Source organism: Eretmochelys imbricata, chromosome 9, assembly GCF_965152235.1.
Source record: "Eretmochelys imbricata isolate rEreImb1 chromosome 9, rEreImb1.hap1, whole genome shotgun sequence".
NCBI lineage: Eukaryota > Metazoa > Chordata > Testudines > Cheloniidae > Eretmochelys > Eretmochelys imbricata.
In genome coordinates, this window is record NC_135580.1 from 22003181 (window position 1) to 22026947 (window position 23767).

The window sequence follows — 23767 nt, forward strand, 5'->3', positions numbered from 1 at the left end:
CAGCTTTCTGTCCACCTTATAGTCCATTCATCCAATCCGTACTACTTTAACTTGCTGGCAAGAATACTGTGGGAGACCATATCAAAAGCTTTGCTAAAGTCAAGATATATCACATTCACCGCTTTCCCCATATCCACAGAGCCAGTTATCTCATCATAGAAGGCAATCAGGTTGGTCAGGCATGACTTGCCCTTGGTGAATCCTGATCACCTTCCTCTCCTCCAAGTGCTTCAAAATGGATTCCTTGAGGACCTGCTCCATGATTCTGCCGGGGACTGAAGTGAGGCTGACCGGTCTGTAGTTCCCCAGGTTCTCTTTCTTCCCTTTTTAAAATACGGACACTATATTTGCCTTTTTCCAGTCATCTGGGACCTCCCCCAATCGCCATGAATTTTCAAAGATAATGGTTCTGCAATCACATCAGCCAACTCCCTCAGCACCCTTGGATACATTAGATCTGGACCCATGGACTTGTGCATGTCCAGCTTTTCTACATAGTCCTTAACCTGTTCTTTCACCAATGAGGGCTGCTCACTTCCTCCCCATACTGTGTTGCCCAGGGCAGTAGTCTGGGAGCCGACCTTGTCTGTGAAGACTGAGGCAAAAAAAGCATTGAGTACTTCAGCTTTTTCCACATCATCTGTCACTATGTTACCTCTCCCATTCAGTAAGGGTCCCACACTTTCCCTGACCACCTTCTTGTTGCTAACATACCTCTAGAAACCCTTCTTGTTACCCTTCACATCCCTTGCTAGCAGCAACTCCAATTGTGCCTTGGCCTTCCTGATTACACCCCTGCATGCTCAAGCAATATTTTTATACTCCTCCCTAATCTGTCCAAATTTCCACTTCTTGTAAGCTTCCTTTTTGAGTTTAAGCTCACTGAAGATTTCACTGTTAAACTAAGCTGGTCACCTGCCATATTTGCTATTCTTTCTGCACATCAGGATGGTTTGTTCCTGCTCCCTCAATAAGGCTTCTTTAAAATACAGTCAGCTCTCCTGGACTCCTTTTCCCCTCATATTAGCCTCTCAGGGGATCCTGCCCATCAGTTCCCTAAGGGAGTCTGTTTGCTTTTCTGAAGTCCAAGGTCTGTATTTTGCTATACTCATTTCTTCCTTTTGTCAGGATCCTGAACTCAACCATTTCATGGTCACTGCTGCCTAGGTTGCCACCCACTTCTACTCCCCTACCAATTCTTCCTTGTTTGTAAGCAGCAGGTCAAGAGGAGCTCAGACTGAAAGGGCTCTTTTGTAAGCCTATTCAGAAACAAATTCAGATGTTGGGGACCAATCAGTTCATGAGCAGAAGGGTATAGATTTGTAAGATCTTTAAAGAACTCTTCACAAAGGATGGACAAATAAATATCAAGATCTCTTTCAAAACAGTGTAATATGATGAGACAGCAGCCAAATAAATCTTAGCTGTTGCTAATCACAATTTTGTAGTTTTAAAGAAAATTCCAATATTGCATACTGGTTCAAGGCCTCTGACCTGAGAGAATCTCCAGAACAGTTTTCACTTCGATTTCAATGGGAGCTCTCAGTTATTAAGCACCTTTGAAAAAAATCAGACCTCTTATTTAAGTGCCTACTTAGGAGGCTAATTTTAGGGTATCAATTTTTTGGAAAATCTTAGCCTAATTTTGTAACAAACTTTTATTAGCTACTTAGAAGAAAAACAAGCTAGTCACTCTGTGCAATGGAGAAGAGGCAAGTTTTCATGTCTACACCAATTGGCAGAAGAAAAAGAACTGAGGGATGGTTAGAGGTGGGGTTCTTCTATCGTCCCTCAGTAGAATATATGGATACAAAAATGTGCGTATGCTCCCTTGCTACCAGTACCGCTCAAAAAAAGTACTGTGGCCATCTGGACAGGCAGGTGTCTCCTATAGTACGGTTCTGTGAAGGCAGTGTCATGAAAGAAAAAATATTAAAAGAAGAACTGTCAAATTGTTAACACATACGCCTTATTTTATACCAAAAAACAAAAAATTACACAAAAATAATTATGCTTACTGTTTTGTTTCTTCAATTGGAAAAATGAAGGCGATGAAAGATTCCTGTATTTTAAGATACACATTTCTTCATAAATAGCAAAACTATATGATTTCTATGCATTTTATAGCGAATAGGACTATACAAAAAACAAAGAATAAAGTCCAGTGATTGTGATTAAAGCAATTGTTTATCAAGTTCTGTATAAAACCATAATTCTTCTAACTTTGAGTTACTATTGTCCAGGGTTTAGGCATAGTTTGCTTGCCGAAAACTATGATCTGAATTGCTTGCGATAGTGTGCACAACATCATATAAAGTGTAATGCAGCTGAATTAAAGTAAAAACAACAAAACACAGATTTGACTTTTTCATATTAATTTTTGGATTAACAAACCTCAACATTATTAAGAAATATCAGTAAAAATACGACACAAATTATGTTTCAACCATTTAAATAAGTTACCTTCAGCGCAGTTTTTGTGGTAAAGATCCTAAATTACATGTGAAAATGAACAAATGAAAGTAACAGTAAGAAAAGGACTTTACCTAAAAGTATTCCTGTAAAACAGCACTGGAAGAAGAGAACGTGCCTCAAAGTTTTTTTTTATATTGAAGGGCTAAAATCCATTAACGTGTATGTAAGATCTTAACTACAGTTTCTGTTAAGAACTATTCATATAGGCCCAGAGTCCACAGCTTGGTCTGAGCCATGAGGGCTAGCTAACAAAGAACAATATATGGCTAAAAGAAAGCTGGGGTAGACAGACAAACTTGTGTGTTTCAAGTCAATGAGCGGAGTCAGCATAACTCTAGATGGTGGGCCGTAATTGGGTGTCCTTATCGCAAGTTATAGACACACAAAGTGCAGAGAAGGGCCTCAAGGTTAACTCCCTGGTGCAGGAAGAAGATAATGGTACAATACCCCTCAGATGCCAAACAGAGTTCAGGGAGAGGCTTAACATGATTGACATGAGTTATGACATTCTCCCCTCACAGATGTATGCCAATCCTAGTACACAGAAATGCAAGGGTAAAACTATAAACAGTTGTTATTGTTACATAGTAATTACTGCTTCTTTGCTTTACATCTCCAGGAATGTACCTGTTGGTCAACCGGGAGCCATTATGTAATCTTTTAGACCATTGGCTTATTATGCTTGTCTTGCTGCTAGAACCTATCCAGAGGCTCGGGACACCCACCCCATCGCGTCTCTCCACTCAATGAGCTGTGCGTAATAAACCCTTGTGCTTGGCTCTACATTGTGTCCATTTCTGTTCCTTCAATATCATTGGTCAATCTGAACAAAACAAGTTATAAAATTCACCCCAATCATGATTGATAAGTGGACATTGCTATAATTTATATCTAGAACTAAAATAAAACATACCTTTTTTGAAAGTATTAAGGGTTTTTTCTAGCTGTTTCTGTTTGTTCTTGTCAGGAGCAGCAGCAATTACATTAGCCTCAAGTTCTTTAACCTGGACTTTCAAGTGAACTTCTTGTTCTGATAAACTCTACAAAATAGAAGACTGTTAGAATACTGTACTAAGAATGACAGATTTTTTTCATGTTAGCAAGGAGTGTAAGAGCTGTCAAAGTTAACATAATGGCAATCTACTTTCAGCATTAACTATGGAGATACTTGGCACCTCTCAGAAATAAACATTCACCTGGATACTCGCAGTATACTTTTCTAAAGTGTTTCTCATTTCCTGGACACACAGACGCAATTTTACTATGGCTTCTTCAAGTTGCACTTTCTCTTCTTGATACTGCATTGCTTTTATGGAATCCTTTTGCAGCTGAGATTCCATTTTATTGGCCTATAAATATAAATGTTATATAAAAGTTATTGATTACAAAAATCATTTATATAGCACTACCTCTTTAAACTGAGATGTACAACACAACAAGACCCATACCTCTGAACAATTTATAATCTCCTAAAAACAAAAGAAACTCAACATAAAACCTGGGACAACAGTTCAGGGAAGAACAAACAAGAAAGATTATTGCTGACGAGACAGAGACTCAGACAGTGAAAGAGAAGATGGAATTATAAGAGAAGAGGAAACTGAAGAAGACTTCTTGTCAGAATGTTTGGGGCAGGGAAGAAGGTTACAAATAGGTGACACTAGAGAAGGCTTGACATGGGATGGTGGTAAAAGGGTTGATAAGAAAATAATAAAACTATTTAGAAAAGAAGATAGTCCTGAAAGGGGAAAGAATGAGGGCTTGTCTACACACAGAATTGCACTGGTTTGTAATAAAGGTGTTATTTCAAGTAGATTAAGTTGAATTGATTTCAGAGACTGTGTAGACACTTATGTCAGTTTAAACCAGGTTTACTTTGGTTTAGCTAAGTCCTGGTCTACACTAGGACTTTAGGTCGAATTTAGCAGCGTTAAGTCGATGTAAACCTGCACCGTCCACATGATGAAGCCCTTTATTTCGACTTAAAGGGCTCTTAAAATCGATTTCCGTACTCCACCCCTGACAAGTGGATTAGCGCTTAAATCGGCCTTGCCAGGTCGAATTTGGGGTACTGTGGACAAAATTCGACGGTATTGGCCTCCGGGAGCTATCCCAGAGTGCTCCATTGTGACCGCTCTGGACAGCACTCTCAACTCAGATGCACTGGCCAGGTAGACAGGAAAAGAACTGCGAACTTTTGTATCTCATTTCCTGTTTGGCCAGCGTGGCAAGCTGCAGGTGACCATGCAGAGCTCATCAGCAGAGGTGACCATGATGGAGTCCCAGAATTGCAAAAGAGCTCCAGCATGGACTGAATGGGAGGTACGGGATCTGATCGCTGTATGGGGAGACAAATCTGTGCTATCAGAACTCCGTTCCAGTTTTCGAAATGCCAAAACCTTTGTCAAAATCTCCCAGGGCATGAAGGACAGAGGCCATAACAGGGACCCGAAGCAGTGCCGTATGAAACTTAAGGAGCTGAGGCAAGCCTACCAGAAAACCAGAGGGGCGAACGGCCGCTCCGGGTCAGAGCCCCAAACATGCCGCTTCTATGATGAGCTGCATGACATTTTAGGGGGTTCAGCCACCACTACCCCAGCCGTGTTGTTTGACTCCTTCAATGGAGATGGAGGCAACATGGAAGCAGGTTTTGGGGACGAAGAAAAAGATGATGATGATGCAGTTGTAGCTAGCTCACAGCAAGCAAGCGGAGAAACCGGTTTTTCTGACAGCCAGGAACTGTTTCTCACCCTCGACCTGGAGCCAGTACCCCCCGAACCCACCCAAGGCTGCCTCCTGGACCCGGCAGGCGGAGAAGGGACCTCTGGTGAGTGTACCTTTTAAAAATACTATACATGGTTTAAAAGCAAGCATGTGAAAGGATTAATTTGCCCTGGCATTCGCGGCTCTCCTGGACGTACTCCTAAAGCCTTTGCAAAAGGTTTCTGGGGAGGGCAGCCTTATTGCATCCTTCATGGTAGGACACTTTACCACTCCAGGCCAGTAACACGTACTTGGGAATCATTGTACAACAAAGCATTGCAGTGTATGTTTGCTGGCGTTCAAACAACATCCGTTCTTTATCTCTCTGTGTTATCCTCAGGAGAGTGAGATATCATTCATGGTCTCCTGGTTGAAATAGGGTGCTTTTCTTCAGGGGACATTCAGAGGAGCCCATTCCTGCTGAGCTGTTTGCCTGCGGCTGAACAGAAATGTTCCCCGCTGTTAGCCACGGGGAGGGGGGAGGGTTGAGGGGGTAGCCACGCGGTGGGGGGAGGCAAAATGCGACCTTGTAACGAAAGCACATGTGCTATGTATGTAATGTTAACAGCAAGACTGTTACCCTGAAAAACTGTAGCCACTGTTTTATAAAATGTGTCTTTTTAAATACCGCTGTCCCTTTTTTTTCCTCCACCAGCTGCATGTGTTTCAATGATCACAGGATCTTCTCCTTCCCAGAGGCCAGTGAAGATTAGAAAGAAAAAAACGCACCCGTGATGAAATGTTCTCTGAGCTCATGCTGTCCTCCCACACTGACAGAGCACAGACGACTGCGTGGAGGCAAATAATGTCAGAGTGCAGGAAAGCACAAAATGACCAGGAGGAGAGGTGGCGGGCTGAAGACAGGGTTGAAGCTCAAATGTGGCGGCAGCGTGATGAGAGGAGGCAGGATTCAATGCTGAGGCTGCTGGAGGACCAAACCAGTATGCTCCAGTGTATGGTTGAGCTGCAGCAAAGGCAGCTGGAGCACAGACTGCCACTACAGCCCCTGTGTAACCAACCGCCCTCCTCCCCAAGTTCCATAGCCTCCACACCCAGACGCCTAAGAACGTGGTGGGGGGGCCACTGGCCAACCAGCCACTCCATCACAGAGGACTGCCCAAAAAAAAGAAGGCTGGCATTCAATAAATTTTAAAGTTGTAAACTTTTAAAGTGCTGTGTGGCATTTTCCTTCCCTCCTCCACCACCCCTCCTGGGCTACCTTGGTAGTCATCCCCCTATTTGTGTGATGAATGAATAAAGAATGCATGAATGTGAAGCAACAATGACTTTATTGCCTCTGCAAGCAATGATTAAAGGGAGGAGGGGAGGGTGGTTAGCTTGCAGGGAAGTAGAGTGAACCAAGGGGCGGGGGGTTTCATTAGGAGAAACAAACAGAACTTTCACACCGTAGCCTGGCCAGTCATGAAACTGGTTTTCAAAGCTTCTCTAATGCGTACTGCGCCCTCCTGTACTCTTCTAATTGCCCTGGTGTCTGGCTGTGTGTAACCAGCAGCCAGGCGATTTGCCTCAACCTCCCACCCAGCCATAAACATCTCCCCCTTTACTCTCACAGATATTGTGGAGCACACAGCAAGCAGTAATAACAGTGGGAATATTGGTTTCGCTGAGGACTAAGTGAGTCAGTAAACTGCGCCAGCGTGCCTTTAAACGTCCAAATGCACATTCTACCACCATTCTACACTTGCTCAGCCTGTAGTTGAACAGCTCCTGACTACTGTCCAGGCTGCCTGTGTACGGCTTCATGAGCTATGGCATTAAGGGGTAGGCTGGGTCCCCAAGGATACATATAGGCATTTCAACATCCAACAGTTATTTTCTGGTCTGGGAATAAAGTCCTTTCCTGCAGCTTTTGAAACAGACCAGAGTTCCTGAAGATGCGAGCGTCATGTACCTTTCCCAGCCATCCCACGTCGATATTGGTGAAATGTCCCTTGTGATCCACCAGTGCTTGCAGCACTATTGAAAAGTACCCCTTGCGGTTTATGTACTCGCTGGCTTGGTGCTCCGGTGCCAAGATAGGGATATGGGTTCCGTCTATGGCCCCACCACAGTTAGGGAATCCCATTGCAGCAAAGCCATCCAATATGACCTGCACATTTCCCAGGGTCACTACCCTTGATATCAGCAGATCTTTGATTGCATGGGGTACTTGCATCACAGCAGCCCCAAGAGTAGATTTGCCCACTCCAAATTGATTCCCAACTGACCGGTAGCTGTCTGCTGCTGCAAGCTTCCACAGGGCTACCGCCACTCGCTTCTCAACTGTGAGGGCTGCTCTCATCTTGGTATTCATGCGCTTCAGGGCAGGGGAAAGCAAGTCACAAAGTTCCATGAAAGTGCTCTTACGCATGTGAAAGTTTCGCAGCCACTGGGAATCATCCCAGACCTGCAACACTATGCGGTCCCACCAGTCTGTGCTTGTTTCCCGAGCCCAGAATCGGCGTTCCACAGCATGAACCTGCCCCATTAGCACCATGATGCATGCATTGGCAGGGCCCATGCTGTCAGAGAAATCTGTGTCCATGTCCTGATCACTCACGTGACCGCGCTGACTTCGCCTCCTCGCCCGGTATCACTTTACCAGGTTCTGGTGCTGCATATACTGCTGGATAATGCGTGTGGTGTTGAATGTGCTCCTAATTGCCAAAGTGAGCTGAGCGGCCTCCATGCTTGCCTTGGTATGGCGTCCGCACAGAAAAAAGGCGCGGAACGATTGTCTGCCGTTGCTCTGACGGAGGGAGGGGCGACTGACGACATGGCTTACAGGGTTGGCTTCAGGGAGCTAAAATCAACAAAGGGGGTGGCTTTACATCAAGGAGTATTTCAGGCAGCACTTCACGGAGGGTTCCAATAAGAAATGGTGCACCTAAGTTATTGTTCTTATTGGAACAAGGAGGTTAGTCTGGCCTCTGATTGACACATGGCTAGATTTACCTCGCTGCACCTTCTCTGTGAGTGACTGCAGTGTGACCTAGAGGAATGAGTCCCCTAGACAGGGGAGGGGGGGAAGCAAATGAGTACAAAACAAATCTGGTCTATTTCTTGTTTTGATCCACTCCATCTATCTTTTACATCTTTGGCTGGCAGCAGACGGTGCAGAAGGACTGCATGCCATCCACATCTCTTGCCTGCCCGGCAGAAGATGGTACAGTAAGACTGCTAGCAATCCGTATCGCCTGCCTGCTCACCATAAGACGGTTCAATAGGACTGACTGCAGGACTAAAGAGAATGACCTGGTCAAGTCACTCCAAATTTAATCCCTGCGCCCATGTCTGCCCAGGCACTCCTGGCCAACGTGGCCAGGAGCACCTCGGACATGACGATGACGGCTACCAGTCATATTGCACCGTCTGCTGCCAGAAGGCAATGGGTTGCTGCTACTGTGTAGCAATGCAGTACCGTGTCTGCCAGCACCCAGGAGACATACGGTGACGGTTACCTGAGCGGGCTCCATGCTTGCTGTGGTATGGCGTCTGCACAGGTAACTCAGGAAAAAAGGCGCGAAACGATTGTCTGCCCTTGCTTTCACGGAGGGAGGGAGGGAACGGGGGCCTCACGATATGTACCCATAAGCACCCGCGACAATGTTTTAGCCCCATCAGGCATTGGGATCTCAACCCAGAATTCCAATGGGCAGCGGAGACTGCGGGAACTGTGGGATAGCTACCCACAGTGCAACACTCCGGAAGTCGACTCTAGCCTCGGTACTGTGGAAGCACTCCGCCGAGTTAATGCACTTAGAGCATTTTCTGTGGGGACACACACACTCGAATATATAAAACCGATTTCTAAAAAACCGACTTCTATAAATTCAACCTTATTCCGTAGTGTAGCCATACCCTTAGAGTTGATTAGGAACAGGTTTAAGATAAACCAAAACGAGCATCCCCACAAGAGGTTTTGAACAGCTGTAACTGAACTTGTGCAGATTTATCTATAGACAACCCCTTAGTTAATAAAACAGTCTTTAGTACAAAGATTTTTCTAAAAATCACTAGGCAGCACAGGACCTGAGGTAGGAAATGCGCAACAAAGCCAAAGATGAAGATTAAGGAGTAGACAGATTGGTGTGAGAGTAATAGAGACAGCAGAAAAAAAACAGGTAATTAATATGGAAAATTAAGTCCCCTAGAATAAGGCAGCACAAGAGGCATTAAAATCAGGGAAAAAGAATAGGTAGCCAGAGAATGGTAAATAATGGCTATTTAAGGGGAAACTGAAAGAAACCTCTTAGTAATTGTGGCTCTTCAATTTGTCGTCAATATGGATCCCATTCTACGTGCCTGTGGTTCTTGGGCAATGCATGTCCTCACATTCCCCCCACCCAAAGGCGTAAAGGGAAGAGCGGCTGCAACTGTCCCCATGATAATTCAGAATCGATAATTCAGAATCCCATACAAGGACAACTCCAAAAAAGTGGGCATGGAAGTCAGGTCATGGGAGCCACACAGATGACATATAGAACAACCTGTTATTATAAAGATAAGTAACATTTTTTTCCTTCAAGTATCTGTCTGTGTGGATTCCACTAAGTGATCAATAGTGTCCAATATTGATCAATAGTGAAAGGTAGGACTGAGGAATTCTGACCACCACTGACTAAACACCTCCACCTTACCAAATTTGGCATCTGATCTTGTGGCCAGGTCAAATGGATAAGTGTTTAAAAGTAAAGGGATTACTCCACATAGCTGCCTTGCAAGTTTCAGATATGGGGATGTTCCTGAAGCATGGAGAAGATGTAAAGTATACTCTAATGGAGCGATCTTTAATATTTGGAGGGAGAGATATATCAATCATATGATATGTGTTATGCAGTGTATATCAATTTTGATATTCTTGGAGAGGAGACAATTTGATCGTTAGAAGCACCAAAGACAGCAAAAGAAATACAAGGAGACACGCTGTCTGACTTTGTCTGATCAATGTAATATAACAAAGAACTTGAAATGTCCAAGATGTGGCGTTTATCTCCTGGGAAAGAATGGAGTTTTGGAAAGAAAATGGGTAAATAAATAAATTAGTTGTAATGAAAGTCTGACACAACTTTGGGAATAAACTTGGGATCATGTCAACACCACCTCATTTCCGTGGCATGTTGAGTAAAGATTAGTCCTGAGAGCTTACAGTTTGCTGACCCTTTTGGCTGATGTAATGGCAACTGAAAAGTCTGTCTTGAGAGTAAAGCGGTATAAAGAACATTCAGAAAGAAGCTCAAAAGGGGGGCTCCATAAGGCTTGTAAGGACAATACTGAGATCCCATGTCAGAGGTTCTCTTATCACTAGGGGGTGAACGTGCAGCAATCCCTTTGGAAATGTAGATAGAGAGATGAGGAAAAAAAATGAACATGACCACAAGGGAGAGTGGCATACTGATAATGTTCCAAGGCAGACTGTGATGTAATAGAATGTGAATCCAAACTGCGGTCAAGAATTTTGGGTGTAGGGGCCTTCAAGCCAAGTTGTACAGCCAAAATTGAAATATTTTCCATATAGAGGAATAATTTTTCCTTGTGGAGAGTTTGCTACTTTTGTAGAAGAACCTCTTATACTTGTATCTCTTGTTTCTGCTGGTAGGATGCAACCAGCCAAAATCCAGACTGTTATACATAGTGACCTCACATCTTGATGAAGTATCTGTCCCCAGTTCTGATATCATGTTTAGATAGTCTGAAAGTGGTATGGAAGGCTGAACAGGCATTTTGAGATCTGTCAGCCAGAACTGTTTCAACCAATACAGAGCTATCAGGTTCAGTGTAGCTATACTATGTCTGACTTTACATATAACTTTCAGAATCAAAGGAATCTGTGGAAATGCATACGAGACTTGATCCCATGGTTCTGAGGAAGGATTCCTATAATCTTGCTGGACTTGTGCCTCTCCTGGAAGAAGAGGTTGGACTTTTGCATTGTCTTATGTGGTAAACAAGTCTACTGATGAAATATTGGCTTGATGGAAGCCTTCAGAGATCACTCCTGGTTGGCAATGGATTGTCTGCTGAGGAAGTCTGCTAGTTTACTGTTGATTCCTGGAAGATGAACAACTGACATTATCCCATGTTGCTGACAGCCTCTTGACAGATAGGTGATGAGCAGGCACCTCCTTGTTTTTGAGGAAATTATCATTGCTGAAGGTAGGTAGATGCCTCCTGCCTGGATTGCCCCGGATATTGACAGGGCTTACGATTTGGGGTCGAGGTGAAGATGTACAAAGAATGGAGTGTAACCCTGGAACAGTTAAGGGAGTGCAGGGCATCAGCCATGAATATGTGCGCTAAATAATTCTGTGCCCTTGAAGGGCAAATCCTCAGTTGACTTTACACTTCTCTCAGAATGCCAGAGGCCTGCAGCCACAAAACTCTGCACATAGTTACTACAGTGGCCGTAGATCAAGCCTCCATGTCTGATACATCTATGGCTGCCTATAGCAAATGTTTTTGCTACTAGCTGATCCTCTGAAATGGTGCTTTTCAACTCTTCTATTAAGCCTTGTGGGAGTTTAGTTAGAAAGGAGGGTAACTTTGAGGTTACAAATTGTTAATGACCAGACCTTATTTGCAGTAATGTTGATGAATAGATCTCTTTCAAATAAATCTAGTTCCTGGGGGTTTTTGTCTTTTGGGTTGCTCTTAGTAAGCCATACTGGTTCAGATCAATGGTCTATCTAGCCCAGTATGCCGTCTTCCAACAGTGGTCAGTGCCAGATGCTTCAGAGGGAGTGAACTGAGCAGGGCAATTATTGAGTGATCCATCCCCTGTAGTCCAGTCTCAGCGTCCGACAGTCAGAGGCTTAGGGTCACCCAAAACATAGCGTTGCATCCCTGACTATCTTGGCTAATAGCAATTGATGGATCTATCTTCCATGAACTTGTCTAATTCTTTTTTGAAATCAGTTATATTTTTGGTCTTCACATCCCTGGCAACGAGATCCACAGGTGACTGTACATTGTGTGAAGAAATACTTCCTTATGTTTGTTTTAAACCTGCTGCCTATTAATTTCCCCTGGTTCATGTGTTATGAAGGGGTAAATAACATTTCCCTATTCATTTTATCCATACTATTCATGATTTTATAGATCTCTATCATATCCCCCTTTAAGTAGTCCTTCGCAACTGAATGGTCCCAATTTTTTAAATCTCTTCTCATATGGAAGCTGTTCTATACCCATAATAATTTTTGTTGCCCTTCTCAGTACTTTTTTCAATTCTGAAGTATCTTTTTTGAGATGGGGCGTACCAAGGACTTATATAGTGGCATTATATTTTTTGTCTTATTATCTATCCCTTTCCTAATGGCTTCTAACATTCCGTTAGCTTTTTTGACTGCCTCTGCACATTGAGCAGATGTTTTCAGAAAACTATCCATGATGACTCCAAGATCTCTTTCTTGAGTGGTAACAGCTAATTTAGACCCCATCATATTGTATGTATAATTGGGATTATGTTTTACAATGTGCATTATATCGCATTTATCAAATTGAATTTCATCTGCTATTTTGTTGCCAGTCATCCATTTTGAGAGATCCCCCTGTAACTGTTCACAGTCTGCTTTGTACTTAGCTATCTTGAATAATTTTGTATCATCTCCAAACTTTGCCACCTCACTGTTTACCCCTTTTTCCACATGTTGAACAGCACTGGTCCCAGTACAGATCCTGGGCAGATCCGCTTTTTACCTCTCTTCACTGTGAAAACTGAGCATTTATTGCTCCCCTTTGTTTTCTATCTTCTAACCAGTTACTGATCCATGAGAGGACCTTCCCTCTTATCCCATGACTACTTACTTTGCTTAAGAGCCTTTGGTCAGGAACATTGTCAAAGTCCAAGTACACTATATCCACTGGATATCCTTAGTCCACATTTGTTGACATCCTCAGTGAATTCTAATAGAATGATGAGGCGTGATTTCCCTTTACAAAAGCCTTGTTGACTTTTCCCCAACATATTGTGTTCATCTATATATCTGATAATTCTGTTCTTTACTATAGTTTCAACCAATTTGCTTGGTAGTGAAGTTAGTCTGGTTAGTCTTTCTGTGGACTGCAGAAATCTTAAACAAAACTTTGTGATGCGGAATTAGAACGTAAACCTAAAAAATTTAAGCTCCTGTGTGGCCTCCCAAGGCAATATTGACTGTTTTCCTGCACAACAGTTCCTTATTTTCAGTCCTTCCCCTGCATTAGTTTCTTTTTTTCAATCAATTTCCTAGTTATTAAAGGTGAATAATCTACCAATAAGCAGGCATAAGATGTCACATACACGTGCATATAAAATCGGTATAACATCTATAAACACAGTGTAGCACTGGAATGAGAGAGAACACAATTCTTTATAAAGTACATTATGCAACTATCAATGTGGTTTGAAATACTCTAATACAAATCTTATTAACAGTATCAGGTTTATTTAGTCTTTTCCAGAAAGCTATAGCATTGATTGATAAGTAATATTTAAACAATGTTGATGTTCTCTGCATAATATTTGTATATAAACAATCTAAATAAAATCAGGAAGTGTAAATATAGGAGAGGAATTTTGAAGAAACACTTTTCTATGTGCAATTATGAACTCACCTCTTCTTCTGAAATTTCAACCACAACGGAGGATCCCATTCTACCCTTCATTACGTTACGTCCACCTCCACTCATTGTTCCTAAAGTAGGATAAGGAAAAGAAGTTAACAAGCTAATTTCAATTTGCTATCCAACAATAAAACTGAAGATATAAATTTAGTTATGTATTTTTAAATACCTGACTGTTCTACGATCTGTCCTTGCAAAGTTACAACTCTCCATCTTGTGTCCTTTTGGAATGCTACTCTGATAGCCTGATCCAAGTTATTGGCTACTAGAGTATCACGTAATGCAAAATAAAAGGCATGGCGAATCTTCTCATCTTTTACTTTCACCATGTCAAAGAGACGAGGAGTGTTTTCTGGAGTCTGAATTTTATTCATACTTTTTTCCCATACTCTCATCTATATGGAAGAGGAGGAATCTCAGAATAAGTTAGAACAACATTTTAATAGTCTAAGGTGAACTAAGGCCTCTGAGTGTACACAGTAGTTCCCGAGCACTATACTGTTGCCACATTCCTCAGAATGCCAGTGGACATTAAATAATGTTACCAAAGAGACGTCTGCTCACTTGCAAGATAAAAAATCCAAGAGGTTAATTATTATATTAGCATATACAATAAGATATTTGTTCAGAACAGCCTATAATATAGGGGGGAGTCAACAGTCTAGATTATTTCCGGAAAACCAATACTTACTTTGTCCAAGGCTATAAATGTGGCAACTCCAATTCCTTGACTCTTCAAGAAATTCACACATTCCTGAGCTGTATCAATTGTATCTACAACAATGTAGTCTAAGGCACCGCAAGATGACGAGATAGCAATGTCATACTTTTCATCAATAGCTCCCAAATCTCCCTAGTAATTGACATATAAAACAGAGAGACAGTTATGTTGATCAGTATGGTAATTAACAGTGATACCCATCTTTTCTAGGTACAAATAGAGAGAAGACAAAAAACATGTTAACACAACCGGAAATGTATGTATTTTATGTATACCTGACATTTTCTCATCCTGTTTTCACAGTTCAGAATACTTGTGAAATGTAGAAAGTTAACCTTTATTCAGAACTCACAATGCCATCTGTGCTACAGATCACTATTTACGTATTTCTAATGTGCACGCTATTAAGGTATGATAGTGGAAATACTTAGTACTTATATAGCAGTTTTTGTGTTAAAAACAATGTACAGACATCTGATTAATTAAAGGAGTAATGATTTATGCTCCAGACATAAAAATAATTTAGCATGGAGTATCAGACTAAAGTTTTAGTGAGTCAGTGTGACCTAGTGGACAGAGCACTGTCTGGGACGTGGGAAATCTAGGTTCCATTTCCCGTTCTGCCCTGGCATGCTGGGTGACCTTAGGTAAATCAGTTCACCTTTGTGCCTTGGTTTCCTCATCTGTTAATTGGGCATAATGATATGGTTCAAAGCGCTTTAAGATTTGCAGGTAAAAAACACTATATAAGAGCTAGGTTTAGTATTTAATCACTGCTCCATCACCTTCTATATGACTTGAGAGAACTATTTAACCCTGCCTCAGTTTCACCACTTCTGAAATAGAGACTATAATCCTCAAATGGGGTTTGCATGGCTTATATTATCTCTACAGTGGTTTGAATATATGTGCTAATGGAAAATTTACTACTTGATTTTCCCCCTCAGTATGGACATCTATGGCAACACATTATAAGGGGTGGTGTCTTTTATTACAATTATCAGATGCATTTTCAATGTCAGTTCTACACGTTAGAAATATTTCTGCCATTATTTTAAAATGGCTTTAAGAAGTCTGTTCCATCAGATTGTTTTGTAATTGCTAACACAATGAATTACAATGTACTGTTTGAACACTGTTACCCCCCATCTTCTACCCCATTGCAACCTCTAAAGTATGGGACTATCGTGGTGGGGCAGGAAGAGGGCATAGCCAGGCCACAGTGGGTTCTATCATAAACAAGTGGCTATGGTTAGAGCAGACCAAAGGCTGCTCTTATGCTGGGTCAATTGTAAATTGGACCAGAGAATCAAGAAGTTGTAACTGGTTTTCTGAAAACCCTCAGCCTTCTGTGAATTTTGACACAAGAATGAATCCAAGCAATTAATTCTAACAAGTTAAACATATAAAATACTACGTGTTTGTAGGATTCCTACTTTGTTGTACTGAGTTTTTTTTTAAACAGTTGACAGAAAGGACTAGGACAGTAATTCTCAAACTTTTGTACTGGTGACCCCTATCACATAGCAAGCATCTGAGTGCAACCCCCCTTATAAATTAAAAACACTTTTATATATATTTAACACCATTATAAATGATGGAGGCAAAGCAGGGTTTGGGATGGAGGCTGACAGCTCGCGACTCCCCACATAATAATCTCATGACCCCCTGAGGGGTCCTGACCGCCAGTTTGAGAACCCCTTGACTAGGAGTTTGGAGTTCTGCTACTGGCTTTTTCACTTCTTCAGTAAGAGATTCTCCCAGGGTCACAGTCTTTGAGCTGGACTCCCTGTTTGTTAAACGGGAATTGTAACAGGCTTACATAAATATGTAAAATGCTTTGAGATCCTTGGATATAAGTCTACATAGGGGTGCAAAATATTATATCGTATGGTTCATTTACTTAGGACAATTCCAATAAGAGTATGACACCTGTGAAATATAAAAGCCTGTTTGTTAATGATACATTAATTCTTAAACTTTACCAGTCTTCCATATATTCCAGGAATTTTTCCAGATTTCTTCTGCTGAAGTAGACCATCAAGAACCTTTCCTCGACTGCGATTTATTGCCAAAGAACTTTTTGCTTCTTCTACCTTCTGACGTAGCTTTCGAACAAGGTTCTTAGTGTCCATTTCCTCTCTTCCAAGTTTCTCAAGCTCATTCTCTTTCTACCAATAGTTAAAAAAAAGTTAATTGAAAATATTCATATATGAAAATCTCAGAAGCAGTCTATGTATTTAAAGTTCAGGCACGCTTATGGTAATGATTGTATAAGAAAAGTTAATAAAGAGTAAAATCATCAACCATAAGATATCAGAGATAGCAAATGTTTAGTGTTGAGTAAACAATGAATGGAAACATTCTTTATTCAAACAGCTACTTCTAAAATTAAATGGAAAAATACATTATACTTTATAATGTGCACTTTCTGACAAAGTTTTAAGAGAAGCTACATATTTAGGTTGACATTTTCCAAGGGGTCTAAGAAAGCTAGATGCCCAATTTATTTAGGATCCTTGGAAAATCCCAGCCTTAAGCAGAAAAACAAACAGAATATATAGTATATGTGCAAACAGTTGTACAAACTTAAAATTACATCAAGATTGTTGATTTCCAGAGCTTAAATGTCAGCATTTAAGTAATCCCAAATATGCTTTGAAGTTCAAACTTCACTGAGATGAAATAGTGTTTTGATCTTTGCCACTGCTTGGTTGGAGATAATTTTCTACTTGTTTACATAAGGGTTATTTCTTTGCAACTGAAACAAATATCTAAAATTTCTAAAACTTGCAGAATATTGTAGAATGCAGCTGTATATTAGAAACATTTTTCTACTTCTCATAGTTAAGAATTTTTTGGGAATCATTTTACTGCACGCATTTCAATGTTCAATAAAAACATCCTTTATGGAAGCTATTCTAGCACCATTTGAGAGCACCACCCTCCCCTGCCAACCCCCTTCTCTAGATCAACAATCACCCTCATGTCTGATAGCTGAGCAAAAAGAAAGATGGAACAATTTCATTGTTGTTGAATTCTTAGCACATGGTACCAAGCATGTTTAGACATGATTTTTTAGTCACTTAATTACTACCTCCCCATCCAACCAAAAAAATGTTAATAGTCCTCAGTGAGGACCACATCCACATTAAGATTCAAGTTTAGCCCCTTATAAACAGAAAATAAATGGTAATTTTTAGATAAACTCAAGATTTTTTACTCAAACATCCAGGCATGGGAGAAGTTTAAATTGCCAAATTAAATGTAAAAATGTAAAAAGAAAAGCCAAAAAGGAGTTTGAAGAGCAGCTAGCCAAAAAATCAAAAGGTAATAAAATGTTTTTTTAGGTACATCAGAAGCAGGAAGCCTGCTAAACAACAAGTGGGGCCCCTGGATGATCGAGATACAAAAGGAGCACTTAGACGATAAAGTCATCAAGGAGAAACTAAATGAATTATTTGCTTCAGTCTTCACAGCTGAGGATGTTAGGGAGATTCCCAAACCTGAGACGTCTTTTGTAGGTGACAAATCTGAGGAATTGTCACAGATTGAAGAGGTTTTGGAATTAATTGACAAACTTAACAGTACAGTAACAAGTCACCGGGACCAAATGGCATTCACCCAAGAGTGCTGAAAGAACTCATGTGTGAAACTGCGGAACTATTAACTATGGTTTGTAACCTGCCCTTTAAATCAGCTTCTGTACCCAAAGACTGGAAGATAGCTAATGTAATGCCAGTATTTAAGAAGGGCTCTAGACGTGATCCTGGCAATTGCAGACCGGTAAGTCTAACGTTAGTACTGGGCAAATTAGTTGAAACAATAGTAAAGAATAAAATTGTCAGACACATAAAAGAACATTAATTGTTGGGCAAAAGTCAACACGGTTTCTGTAAAGGGAGATGATGTCTTACTAATCTATTAGAGTTCTTTGAAGGGGTCAAACAAACATGTGGATAAGGGGGATCCAGTGGACATAGTATACTTAGATTTCCAGAAAGCCTTTGACAAGGTCCCTCACCAAAGGCTCTTACATAAATTAAGTTGTCATGGGACAAGAGGAAAGATCCTTTCATGGATTGAGAACTGGTTAAAAGACAAGGAACAAAGAGTAGGAATAAATGGTAAATTTTCAGAATGGAGAGGGGTAACTAGTGGTGTTCCCCAAAGATCAGTCCTAGGACCAATCCTATTCAACTCATTCATAAATGGTCTGGAGAAAGGGGTAAACAGTGAGGTGGCAAAGTTTGCAGATGATACTAAACTGCTCAAGATAGTTAAGACCAAAGCAGACTGTGAAGAACTTCAAAAAGATCTCACAAAAACTAAGTGATTGGGCAAGTGAATCGGCAAATAAAATTTAATGTGCATAAATGTAAAGTAATGCACATTGGAAAAAATAACCCCAACTATACATACAATATGATGGGGGCTAATTTAGCTACTACTGATCAGGAGAAAGATCTTGGAGTCATTGTGGATAGTTCTCTGAAGACGTCCACACAGTGCGCATCAGCAGTCAAAAAAGCAAACGGGATGTTAGGAATCATTAAAAAAGGGATAGAGAATAAGACAGAGAATATCTTATTGTCCTTATATAAATCTATGGTATGCCCACATCTTGAAAACTGCATACAGATGTGGTCCTCTCATCTCAAAAAAGGTACACTGGCATTAGAAAAGATTCAGAAAAAAGGGCAACTAAAATGATTAGGGGTTTGGAATGGGTCTCATAGGAGGAGAGATTAAAGAGGCTAGGACTTTTCAGCTTGGAAAAGAGGAGACTAAGGGGGATATGACAGAGGTCTATAAAATCATGAGTGGTGTGGAGAAAGTGAATAAGGAAAAGTTATTTACTTGTTCCCATAATACAAGAACTAGAGGCCACCAAATGAAATTAATTAAGGTTTAAAACAAATAAAAGGAAGATCTTCACTCAGCGCACAGTCAACCTATGGAACTCTTTGCCTGAGAAGGTTGTGAAGGCTAGGACTATAACAGGGTTTAAAAGAGAACTGGATAAATTCATGGAGGTTAAGTCCATTAATGGCTATTAGCCACGATGGGTAAGAGGGTGGAGATAGGTCAGAGGGTGGAGATAGATGGGTCAGAGGGTGGAGATAGATGGCGGGAGAGAGATCACTAGATCATTACCTGTTAGGTTCACTCCCTCTGGGGCACCTGGTATTGGGCACTGTCAGACAGGATACTGGGCTGGATGGACCTTTAGTCTGACCCAGTATGGCCGTTCTTATGTAAGTTTAACTTTGAACAGGGACCAACCTTAGAAAATGTCACCTGAATAAGTGAATGTTTCAGGAAGCTGTGTAAAGTCAGGTTAATATAGTGAAAACCATTTTGCAAGGTTAGCTACAGTAGGAACTATTAAGTGACTGATAACGCAAGTTAGACTACCTTTTTTTCCTGCACCTTCATTTTCACAAATTATTTTCTCAAGTTTTAAAAAGTTCTCAAAGTAGTTTTCAAATTTTGTCAAGTCCCATTATATGTTCAAGCGGCAATACTATAGCAACTGTTTGGGAGGCAATGACTAAAACAAATGAACAATGTTTTAACAGAGACAAGGTGAGTGAGGTAATATAAAGTGAGAGACACAAACTTTTGCGGTTACACAGAACTCTTCTTCAGGTCTGGGAAATGTAATCAGAGCATCACAGCTAAGTACAAGATAGAACAGCACAAGTTGTTAACGCACATTTCAAGGGACCACTCAAGGTGAAGTTAAAGGGCTACTTCACCTTGAACTGTCCCTTGAAATATGCATTCACATCTTACGCTAAACAACCTGTTCCACCTGGTATTTAGCTATGACACTCTGGGTATGTCTATACTGCAATTAAAAACCTGCGGCAGGCCTGTGCCAGCTGACTTGGGCTCATGGGGCTCAAGCTATGGACCTGTTTAATTGCGGTGTAGATGTTTGGGTTCAGACTGAAACCTGGGCTCGAGGACCCTACAACAACCCCATAGATTGAGTCAGCTGGCATAGGCCAGCCATGGGTTTTAAATTGCACCGTAGACATTCTGTCTGAGTACATTTCCCAGACCTGTAGAAGAGCTCTGTGTAAGTCTGAAAGCTTGTCTCTCACCAACAGAAGTTATAACTTTACATACCTTGTCTCCAATATCCTCGGACTAACAGAGCTACAACAATAATAGTGTTTTAATAAACTTTACATTTACATTGAATTTACATTTAGGCAGAGAATAAAGATAAATTATCTAGAAGGTTTTTTGGGTTTGGTGTTTTTTTTGGAAAGTTACCCTTTGGGTTAAAAATTTTCATGTTTGTTTAGGACCTAATACGTTGTTTCTCAAGCTCTGGGTAAATTTCTGTTTGGTGGTTTGAGAAAGAAGGCTTTATGTATTAACTAGTTTCTCAGGTTAAAAAAGAAAAGATGTTTCACAACTCCAAAATTTTGTATTGACTTAGCCCTTAATGAGAACAGGTGTGTTTGACACAAATGAAAAATTGTATTTAGAAATAATAAAATTGTGTTAGGTGTAAATGAATGCATATGAATGAGGTCATGCTTTTTTCTTCAGTTTTACTTCTGAAGTAAAGGAAACTCAGCTAGAAGCCACAACAACATGAAGTTGAGAATTTAAATGCACAAGTCAGTACACTCAAAGTTTTAATTCATGGGAACCATACTACTACTCCATTTATGAATTTTTCTATTACTGTATCCTTTGAACAGTGCAGCTTACATTTTGACCGTGAGGTTTTTTTTAAAGTAAGTTTTAAGATTAGAAATGTTGCCATAATTTTTTTTTTAACCCCACTGAGAAATTTTAAACAAACAGATCCCTATAACGTTTGAAACCTGAACACTGCATTATAATGTATCTGGAAATACACCATAACTAACAAGAAAGCAAGACTGTTTATTTTCATTGTCGAAGATTAAAAATGTGAAGAGCAGAAGCAGAAATTTGATTAAAATTTTCACTTAGTCTAAGGTATTAACTGACTAGGTAGAGAAATTTTGTTCACAACATGATTTTAAGCTGACACCGTTTCCTTACAATACATTTCTAGCCTGAAAAGTGACTGTAAGAGTAGCTTAAATGGAATTTTTTATTTAGAGTATCTGACTTAGATACTATTTGCTGAATTTATAAGGACAATCTCCCCCGCCCCACCCCAATTGCCAGTCCTGAAAACTCACTGAATATGAAATGTTAAACCATGTTTATTCAGGTTTAATCACCACCGCCAATATAAAATATCCTTCAGGCCATATTCTTCCCTTGGAAAAAAATGGTTACTGACCTCCTGTAATTGTTGTTCATGTCCATTCCATGTTAGGTGCACTGCGTGCACCGTTGCCAGATATTTTTCCCCTCAGTAATATTCATCAGGCCAGCTCTAGTACCTCCGGTGCTGCACACTTATGCGCCAGCATAAGGGGCGCTGCTGGCCCCACATCCTCTCAGTTCCTTCTTGCCAGCTAACTCCATATATCAAGAACACTAAAACCATTCTGCAGATCCATGCAACTCTTTGTGGCAGCAGCAGAGAGGATGAAAGGCCTACTGGTTTCAGCCCAGAGAATCTCATCCTGGATAACCTCTGGCCAGAAACACTACTGAAGAGGCCTGAGCTCTTGTAAAGTGAGTAGTCAAGATGGCCGGGGGTGGGACATTCACCTTTCATAGCATGCCCAAATACAAGAGGTTATCCAGGATGAGATTCTCTGGGCTGAAACAGGTAGGCCTTTCATCCTCTCTGCTGCTGCCACAAAGAGTTGCGTGGATCTGCAGAATGGTTTAGTCTTCTTGATGTACAAGGTGAGGGCACGCCTAACACCCAATGAGTGAAGCCGCCGCTCTTCTGAATTCTTGTGAGGCTTTGGGAAGAAGATAAACAGGATAATGGCCTGGTTGCTATGGAACAGCAAAACCATGGTTAGCTGGAAGGCTGGATGTGGGCACAGTGGGACCTTGTACTTAAAGAACATCATGTACGGTGGTGTGACGTAAGGGTCCTGATTTCAGAGATCCTCCTGGCTGAGGTAATCGCTACCAGGAAGGCGACTGTCCAGGAAAGCAGCAGCAGAGGGCACAACAGTAGGGGTTCAAAGGGAGGGCCTGTCAGTTTCAATAGGACTAGGTTTAAGTCCCATGGAGGAATCGGATTGTGAACTGGAGGGTAAAGTCTCTCCAACCCTTTAAAAAAGGGAATTGTCATCTTGAGAGAGAAAACTGACCTACTGCCCACTTAGCGAGGTAGGTAGCCCTAGTGGATGGCTTCCTCCTACCCAGCAAGACCTATAGAACCTGTTCTGAACAGGCTTGCTCTTCTGGGTTCAGCCATGTAACTTCCATGTAGTCAGGTGAAGGAACCTCAGGCTTGAGTGGAGTAAGTGACTGTGGTCTTGCAAAATTAGGTCTGGGCAGAGTGGTAGCGGTAGGGCTACTGATAAGTCTAGCACCATGCCGAACCAGTGTTGGCGTGGCCATGGCAGGGCTATAAGAATAATTCTCACTTGTCCTGCTTGATTTTCAGGACCATGTGAACTAGAAGAAATATGTAGAATAGGAGCTCTGTCCATGGAAGCAGGAAGGCATTGAAAAAGGAGCCCAGGCTGTGCCCGCACAGCGAGTAAAACTGATGGCATTTCCTGTTCTGCTTGGTCATGAACAGGTCTACCTGGGCACATCCCGACCTTTGGAAGATTAACCTGGTGACCTCTGGGTGACCTCATGGTGAGAGGAGAAGGATCTGCTGAGATGATCTGCCAGGGTGTTTCAGGCTCCCGGAAGATGTGAAGCCTCAAGATGGGTGGAGTGCCTCATGCAGAATTTCCAAAGATGGATGGCCTCCTGACACAGGGCAAAGGAGAACGCTCCTCCTTGCTTATTGATTTAGAACATGACCATGGTGTTGTCCATAACACTTGAACTACCTTGCCTAAGTTGGGAGGAAGGAAGACTTGGCAAGCCAAGTGGATTGCTCTGAGGCAATTGAGGTGGGCTCCCCAACCTAGGTCTGATGTGTCAGACACTGGAGACACTGATGGCTGGGAGGGAGGAAGGGAGGTGGGGGAATGACAAAGGGAATGCCTGCCATTACCAGCCAGGGGTCCTTTTGCTATTCAATGAAGGCAAGGACTGGGGCTCGAACAGTAAGCATCAAGTCCAAGTGATGCCTGTTCAGAGAGTACACTGAAGCTC

At 41.4% G+C, this 23767-nt stretch overlaps 2 protein-coding genes across 10 annotated transcripts in view; one reads left to right on the forward strand and one right to left on the reverse strand.

Annotated features, from left to right (window-relative positions):
• The window catches only part of TRIM59 (tripartite motif containing 59), an 83980-nt gene extending 60721 nt beyond the window's left edge, over positions 1-23259 (forward strand). For 5 of the 8 annotated variants that reach the window (XR_013347086.1, XR_013347090.1, XR_013347089.1 and 2 more), the window contains 2 exons: positions 14774-14819; positions 16569-16683. The gene's annotated coding sequence lies outside the window, so the exon portion shown is untranslated. Of the gene's footprint in view, positions 1-3094; positions 3259-14773; positions 14820-16568; positions 16684-23099; positions 23124-23237 lie in introns of those variants that run through there. The other 3 variants (XR_013347084.1, XR_013347083.1, XR_013347085.1) reach the window with 3 other exon arrangements.
• SMC4 (structural maintenance of chromosomes 4) overlaps positions 1-23767 on the reverse strand; it is a 108295-nt gene that overhangs the window by 13660 nt on the left and 70868 nt on the right. For both annotated transcript variants that reach the window (XM_077826124.1, XM_077826125.1), the window contains 6 exons: positions 16549-16734; positions 14534-14695; positions 14012-14237; positions 13834-13913; positions 3672-3824; positions 3389-3515 (listed from right to left, as the gene is read on the reverse strand). In XM_077826124.1, the coding sequence (XP_077682250.1) occupies positions 3389-3515; positions 3672-3824; positions 13834-13913; positions 14012-14237; positions 14534-14695; positions 16549-16734 (934 nt within the window). The remainder of the gene's footprint in view (positions 1-3388; positions 3516-3671; positions 3825-13833; positions 13914-14011; positions 14238-14533; positions 14696-16548; positions 16735-23767) is intronic.